Source organism: Lontra canadensis, unplaced genomic scaffold (assembly GCF_010015895.1).
Source record: "Lontra canadensis isolate GAN:19392208 unplaced genomic scaffold, GSC_riverotter_1.0 scaffold2, whole genome shotgun sequence".
NCBI classification, from domain to species: domain Eukaryota; kingdom Metazoa; phylum Chordata; class Mammalia; order Carnivora; family Mustelidae; genus Lontra; species Lontra canadensis.
In genome coordinates this window covers 29,030,288-29,038,572 of record NW_022630996.1, presented here as the reverse complement: position 1 = coordinate 29,038,572, position 8,285 = coordinate 29,030,288, and the positions used below count along the sequence as shown (strand labels likewise).

General features: G+C 38.0%; 1 protein-coding gene across 4 annotated transcripts; it reads right to left on the bottom strand.

Annotated features, from left to right (window-relative positions):
• Nucleotides 1-946: 946 nt before the first annotated feature.
• Nucleotides 947-5,483, bottom strand: GPR85 (G protein-coupled receptor 85). 4 transcript variants are annotated; one of them, XM_032871119.1, is made up of 3 exons: nt 4,968-5,483; nt 4,689-4,830; nt 947-3,575 (listed from the first exon to the last, which is right to left on the bottom strand). In XM_032871119.1, exon 3 carries the CDS (start codon nt 3,403-3,405, stop codon nt 2,293-2,295), a length of 1,113 nt encoding a protein of 370 aa, XP_032727010.1. In that variant the 5' UTR covers nt 3,406-3,575; nt 4,689-4,830; nt 4,968-5,483; the 3' UTR covers nt 947-2,292. The 4 variants fall into 4 exon arrangements, with proteins under 4 accessions (XP_032727010.1, XP_032727001.1, XP_032727018.1 ...); XM_032871110.1 differs by having other exon boundaries at nt 4,689-4,806; XM_032871127.1 differs by having other exon boundaries at nt 4,689-4,803.
• Nucleotides 5,484-8,285: the final 2,802 nt, after the last annotated feature.

The window sequence follows — 8,285 nt, the reverse complement described above, 5'->3', positions numbered from 1 at the left end:
GACAATTGCTGAATGTTCCACTGATTGCTGGTGATATCTGAAGCTCTAAGCCAAGTTCTCTGTAATCATTGTAATTATGCCTGTACTATAACTTTTTTTTGATTTGGAAACCATGTTATCAGAATACCTTTTGATAACATTTTTTATTGCATTTTGGAGAATGATTTTAGTAGCAACAAGGGGACTTTATTGCTAGATTCAACTCCTATTGTACATTAAACTTTGTCTCAGATCCAGTCAACTTTGGTATAAAGTAAAATGAGGTTAAACACAGTGCTCACTAAATCATGGCTTGAGCTGTCCTTATATGAGCAAAACTGAATAGTTGCATATATCATTGAGACATTCCAGTGATTTATTTTTCCTCATTTATATTTATATTGATAGTCTCTTTACAGAATTACTGTAGCAATAAAGAATTCTGTTCCATTAGATTCCCAATCTTATTTTTCAAGTACCAAACCAAACCAAACCAAACAAACAAACAAAAAACAAATGAAAACAATGGAAAACAAAAACAATAACTTTTCTGGTTTTGTCATAATGTTATTGTAAACCATTCTTCCTCGATGTTACATATTTAGAATCCAAAATTTCTTCAGTGCTCCAAATTAAAATGTGATATTTATATTAAAATTCTGAACCAATTAACTAAGCAGGTATGTATCTCTAAACATTACTAGTTTGTAAAAATAAATAGAGGGATAACTATGATAAGCTACCAAATAATGCTTTTGTAGATAATATTATTTGTCAGTTTATCATCTTTAAGTTCCCTATCATTTGTGCATTTCCAGTATCAAAATATAGTAGCTACAAAAAAATCAAAAAGCAAAACCATAATAAAGCTAGTTTTCCTAGTTTGTGCTTGCCTCCCAGATCAAAAGAAATTGTTAATTGCCAAAAAGGTAAAATTTATTCCAAGAAAAGTAACAGGCTACACGGGTAAATTTTGGCAAATGCAACTTTATATTGAAATTCACACATCTGTATCTTAAAGAATGAGACTCACAGACTCTAATGTATTTCTAAAATACCAGAAATCATATGATAAGCTTTCACAAGATAAAACTGAAATAATTTAAACGACCAATACACTGAATGTGCAGAAAGTATAAACAAGACTGTGCCGTCGGTAGAATAAATGCTTCTCAAATTGTGCAGGATATCTTACTAAGGCTGTGGTCTCCCCTTGACAGCTGATTTAAAATATAAACATACATCAACTGCCTGCTTCTTAGAACACACTAGAATGGGTAGCACACCTCAGAAGAAAATCTCATTATCCCAGTGATGTGCACCTTAAATTTCAAACCATGTGAGGAAAAAGGAAAAAGAGTATTAAATGATCGTCCATGCACTTCCAGATGCATGACCATGACCAGTTACTAATTCTATTTCCCTTGACTATTTGCTCCAATGCTAAATAAGATGAAAGATACTAGATAACCCTTTAAGGCAACATGTGTTTATTCTGCATTATTAGAACTGCTCAGTTGTGACCATTTGGTACCATTAATGTTGCCTCCTAGACCAATATCTAGCATTTGTAAAATATAAATGAATTGGAAAAACTTTATACCAAATCAACAAAAACCACATAATACACTTCAATGCTAGCAATTTCACTAGTAGGTAAGGAAAGTGGTATTTAGAAATAGTAATGTATTAATAAAAAAAAAAAAAGAGTAAACTCTAATTGAAACCGATATACTGCTTTGGAATGCTCTCCCAAACTTACAAGGCGAATTTTTAAAAGTGTGATAATCCAATAATTCATGGCACGTCTTTAGTGGCTTACAGTACTTTAAGTCCCCAAATATTTTAGTTTTTGCAAAACAATAATAGTATGAAATGTTTTAAAGTCTTCAAACTTCTAAAATTAGTTTTTATCAACACATTTACCTCATGTCAACTTAATTTATTAAGATGTCCAATGCTAATTGTTTTTTTGATGTTTTTTCTTTTCTCATAAGTAGTGATATACACAGCATTTAGCACTGATACTTAGCACCTGCTACTTTCATTATCTAGTTTTCAACCACAGAAAGAAACTTAGGGCAGTGGTTCAGTCCTTTCTTAATTACAAACCTTCGCCGGCAGTCAGCAGGATCACTCTGAGATTTAAAATAGGATTATAGGTGAACTATTGCAAATACTGCAGAATGTTGCCCAAATCCTTATAACCGCTGATCCCATTCTTGATTTTCTTCTCAAGATATGGCTACAAGCCACGATTGCTTAGCAGAGAAGGTTAGTGTTTCACAAGGCTAAAGATTTCCAGATGCTCCTTCATATAACACAGTAAGGTTCCCTTGGTAACCTGGATTTTCTGCAGTAAAGGAGGGTTGTGCTGAAACAGCGCCTCAGCTCCCTGTTGGAGAAAATGCAGACAAAAGGATTGATTCCTGCTTGGGCAAAACTCATCCAGACAGCGGCTGTTAGAAATCCCCCTGGTACTACAGGCCCTCTTGCAAAAACTCTCCAATAACAGGCTACCAGGTATGGGCCCCACAAGGTTAGGAAGAGAAAAGTCATTATATAGAACATTCTGCTGATTCTTTTCTCCATTTTGAACTCATCTAGGACCAAGAGCCTTCTTCTTCCCGTGGTGTTTGCATTTTGCCGGATGCCCAGCAAGGTGGGTGGTGTGGGACCCCTTCCAAATCCTGCTAGCCAATTGGCGGCTGCCTGGCCACTGGCTCCAGGGCCATGAAAAGTCCAGTTCTGGCTTACTGCTGCTACAAACTGGACTGGCTTCATTTTCCTTCGGTCGTGGACAAAAAATATCAGCTTGAGGTAGACAAGCTGTGTGGCTAGGAGGATGAGAGCAAGGAGCAGCATAAATCCTAAGGAATCATTAGCCCTGAAGGAGCGGTGTTGGAAGGTACATTGATCTTCCTCCCTAATGAATGAGTAAGTACCCACATCTAAAACTGGGGGGAATGCCATGGCCACAGACAGAGTCCACACCATGCAGATCACAGCCAGACACGTCCAAAAGGTCAGCCTCTTTGTATAGAAGCGGTGATGGGCGATAGCTAAGTATCTGGTGACGCTGATGCAGAAGAGCATGAAAGCAGTGTGGAAACAGGACAAAACCCCCAGAAAGGCAATCACTTTGCAAGTCAGAGTCCCATAAGTCCAGGTAGAGCCATTTTTGACCGAGTTGAATACGAATGGGAAACAAATTGCTGATCTGAGGATATCTGAACAGCAAAGATCCAACAGGAAGTAGTAAGGTGCTCTATGCAAGGTCTTATCTTTCACTAGCAAAATGGAGATCAGAAGGTTGCCCACCACGCTGACTCCTATTATGAAACCCAAGGAAGTCAGTTTCAGAAAGGCTGTTAGAGGAGAGAGATTTTGCAAAATGTTGTCAGCTGCATGGCTATAGTTCGCCATAGATGGATGGAGGATAAAGATACAGCCTCAGTCAAGTCTCATGATCTAGATGTAAGAACAAGGAAAAGATAGATCCATACATTTTACTGAAAATGTAATCCACAAAGAGAACTGATGTGATCTGCAGTCATGCTTCCTCTTTTCTTCCATTTGATTTGCCATCAGAATATCTGGAAAAAAAATGAGCTATCAGTTCTTAAGTTAACAAGTAATGATGTCAGGCAGTGCTAACATAAAGCTGTTCATTTACGGGGAAGCAAATAAAGTTTTAATTTTGAATAATAATATTTGCTTTAGTAAGTATTTTTGTTTGAGATTTCAGAAAATTGGCTTGTTTAGTTTTCTGAACTAGATGAATTGTAAAATGCCCTTATATTGGAGAACATAAATTTGATTGGGTACTTTTAGGACAGAAGGAATAAAATGTTCCACAGTCATAAAATATGCCAGTCCAAGAATTAATCACTAATTTTACAATGGAATCCACAAGATTGCTGGTAGGTGACAGAGATGAGCCTGCCTACATTATCTGAGTTCTGTTAGTATCTGTCAGTGTTTTACAGGCAGCTTTCCTGCTGATATGGATCCAAAGAGCCCTTGCAAAATATGTCTTTTAACTTAAGTGGCACTATTCATGCTGCATATTGCAAGAAGAGTATTTGTTGATTAATCTTAAAGCACAATTTCAACATTAGACTCCGAAATTAATAGGAAGTTATCCCGCATTTGATGTGATTTAATCTTTTGTCTTTCCCTCCCCACCCCACTCCCCATTTTTGGTAAATCTTTTCTCTTTTAAACCCACATGATTATTAAAAACGGTTAATGTAAATATTGGCCAGGGAAACACACCCAGAGGAATAATGCACTTCCATTTGTAGACCTTGGCTGCCTGGATTCAAATGAATTTAACATGAACCTGTATTTCTCGGGCAATTAAGCCTTTCCTATTTACACTGATAATCTTTGTTGCAAATCACAAGTGGCTTCATTTTAAAACAAAATGCACATTGTCTCCTGGGTGCCTGAGAGCCACACCAGGAAAATCGGCTTCCTCTGTTATTCCCACGAAGCATGTTTCCTTTGCCACTTCTCACTAGCCCGGAATATACCGATGAAAGCCCAGGCAAAACTGCGTTCGACGATTTTAATTTCCCCACCAGTACATCCCTGGGTAAATACCGATCACATCATGCAACATTACGAAACCTGAAATCCGCCACCCCTGGATTTATAATGTGGGGTGGAGGAGGGGGAGGGGGAGAGAGACATGCATTACATACGCGAAGATGGGGAGAGAGATTGCTTCTGTGCTGCAAGGGGACTGTTCCCGGTGATTCGCAGTCTGATATTCCTCAGTCTTGCAACGCTTTCCAGAAATGGAGCTCTCAATAAGCCCTACTGAAGATGCATTGTCTGAATGTACTTCCATTATGCAGTTTATTGTCAAAAAAACAAAAAACAAAAAACCTCAGGGAGGGCTCGGTGCGGGTGAACCTGCAGTTTCATCAACACTGTGCGCCCCCCTCCCCCCAAACTTAACCGAGAGTATATCCTCCTACCTGTTGGTGTTGGATATCCCGACAGACTATAGCTTCTTCTTTCTATAAATTGCTGATTTTTTTTTGCCTTAGTGCCTTGACTGAGCATCCAGGCAAGGCTCGGCGGCGCCTGCGCGCTGGAGCCTCCTTGAGCTCCAGCCGCGTCCTCCCCTGTCGCAGCGGCACCGTCTCCCCCAGTAACGCAGGGGCCGCGGCGGCGGCGGCGGCGGCGGCGGCGACGAGGGCGGCGGCGAGGGCTGCTTCAGCCTCTGTGGAGCCAACAGGAGCCTCGACCCGTTTCCAGAGCTGGCAGGGTTTGACTCTGCTGTCCTGTTGAACTGGCAAAATTAGGCTTTTGTCCCCTTCTGGCTGCTACTGAACTTTTCCCTGCCCAGACCTGAAGTGGGGGCTCGGAAAGGCTTTTTCAGGACCTCAGGCCAATCCTCTTCCCTTAGGGCAACGCCAGGAGAAGCCACCGTGTTGGGGGCGCTCGCCCACTCTTCAGCTTCCCGGAACCCTAGTCTTCTCCGAATATTTCCTTCCTTTCTTTTTTAGGGGGGGGTCCAATGCATTGGAAGCTTCTTTTAGATTTCCTTTTTAATGATTTCCCCAGCTGACCTTTGCATTTGCAGGTTAGCCCGGGCGTGGGGGGGGGGGGGGGGGGGAAAAAAAAAAAAAAAAAAAAAAAAATTAAAAAAAAAAAAGAAAAGATAAATATATATATATATATATATATATATATATATATATATATATTTTAAAGTGCCGTCAAGAAAAACCTTGTCAATGGGGAAGAAGGGAAAGCAGGTTAGGGCAGCCCTGTCTTTGTTAGTCATCTTCTATTCTCAAATGCACGCAAATATATGTTAAGTAGGGAGAAGCTAAGTTCGGAGGACAACTGCAAAATGATTTACATCCATTTTACCTTAACGACTCTGACTATAGAATCAGGCTTAGAAAAATTTTAAATAACTATTCCTCGCATTCCACCCCACCGAGCAACAGCCTTTCTCTTTCCTTCTTGCAAGTACGGCTGCTGACCGATACATTGGTAATGTCAAAGCAGTTGTGTGTGTGAGTTTCCTTTCCCTCCCCCTCTGTTTTCACGGAAGAAAAATACTAGGAATATAACGAATTCATAAAACTTACACCCATCCAAAAGGTCCGATGATATCACAAGACACCACATAGCCTGACAACTGGGTGCTTAGGGATGCCTCTGGAATCATGCATTTCCTTATTTTACCATTTCCGAAGAGTTTTGTTTATGGGGGTGGTATAAGATTTTAAACAACTCCCCATCTCCAAAAAACGAGCAGACATGCTTTCATTAACTCCCAATGTAAAACGTCTGCTTCTCCTCCTGCATGCTTATTGCTTTATAATAATCTGTTAATGAAACAGAAAAAATAAAGATCTTCTCTACAGTAATAATTTGATCTCCAGACAGCAGTAAAATACCTCATTGCTGGGTGGTGAGATTGTGACATTCGGGCGAACTCAAGCCAATCAGCATACAGATAATATGGGTTAATTTACATATTGTATTTCTATTGGACACACTGAGGTAAAGCTTTGTCTGTTTAAAGCTTAAAAATGAATACTTCACTGTCATGGTGTCACAGTCATTACACAAAGCCCTATGTTGGTAATAGTGAAATGATGTTCCGTATTCCTGATTTGTTTTGGGATATCCTAAACCCATTTAAAAGATAGATAATTATTTGTTTAAAAAAACAGAAACAAAAAAACGAAAAAGAATACATACAAAGCACCTAACTTTTGCATTCCCTTAACCTAGAAAAATCAATCCTACAGCAATACTGGAAGTAACTTGAGGGCATTTCCATTCAAGTGAGACATTCCACTTTTTTGCAAAACAAATTCAGAAGATCTCAAAACTGTGTGATGCTTTGCAAATTCCAAGTTCATTTTTGTGAACTACAGATCAATTCAATTTGTTCTGTTTTACTTCCCAATTAGGGTCTCAATGTACTTTGCAAAGTTATTATTTCCTGAAATTTTACAGTTAAAAAATCTACAGAATAACAGACTTAAATAAGTTTACTTAGGATTCATGATTGGCCAGATCTTGGGTTGTATGGATTAGGGAAAAGCTACTTAAAAGTAAATTAAAAGGGTGACTGCACTGCCAAGCTGTGAGGCAATAATTTACTCTGCCAAAAGGTATAGGGCCAAGATCCAAGGGTTTAACTATCCTCATACTTTAAGATGCAGGTATTGATTCCTTAAAATATAAGAGAGGAATGTGTGTTTCTGCAATATTATTTCCTATCTACTTCCTTGGTTATTAGAGTATTATTTTCCTTTGCAATTGAGTGCAGTTACATTCACTAGTTCTTCAGTTTTCCAGCTGTTAGATGAGAATGTCATTTTCTTGCCTCACAAGGGGGCTCAAGAAATTAATGAGATATTTTCCCTTCAGTTCATTAACTCTTCTGGAGAAAACACTGAAGTCTGCAACTTAAATGAACAGGAATTTTTAAAAAATATATATTTAATAGCTGACAAAAATTTCATACCATCCTTAAGTTAATGTAAAGGTATTGCTTCAAATGGGTCAGATTATAACCTTATTTGATCTTAACTAATTTCTTTTTGATTCCTTTTATCACCAAACCTAGCAAAACTGATTGTAGGGTTAGGACTAAAGGGACAAAGCAAACAACAGCAAAATACTGGACATCCTGGGTTTGAAGGAGTCTAAAGTTTTTCAAGTTCTTTGCATATTAAATTAACTCTATTGATCAGTGGATTAGGAAGACCAGTGTAATTTGCTTAATATGGTTCTTGTAATAAATAAATACAACTTTATTTAAAGCAGCAATTATCTTCTTTTCAAAATTAATCAGACAGACACATCAGATTTTTGCCAAGTGATGCACATCTCATGATAAGTAAATACAGTATTTTCGTTCTATGCATTGTTTATGTAAAAATATGTGTCAGGAAATAAATAATCCTTGACAAATGCAGAGAAAGATAGGCTAGGATGAAAATGTTCTAAGAAAAGATCTTTTAGTCATTCATTTAAAGTGCTGTCTCTTCTGCTTTAAGCTTTTCTCTAAAACTTTAAAAACACTTATCTTTGATATTCTCAATTCTTAACAAAATCTAGAACTATGTATGAAAAAGAGACTTTTTATAAATGTTCTGGAAGATATTTTGATAAGAAAGCTCTCATCAGGGACTAACATGGAAACATTTTCCAAGAACTTATTTTAAAAATTCACTAACCTGGAACAAGTGGCCAACAGAAAGAAAGATTTTGCATTTATTTTTATTTTTTTAAAGGATTTTATTTATTTGAGAGAAAGA

Excerpts from the sequence above, each read along its gene's own strand:
- GPR85 (XM_032871119.1), bottom strand. The coding sequence starts at position 3,405 with ATGGCGAACTATAGCCATGCAGCTGACAACATTTTGCAAAATCTCTCT.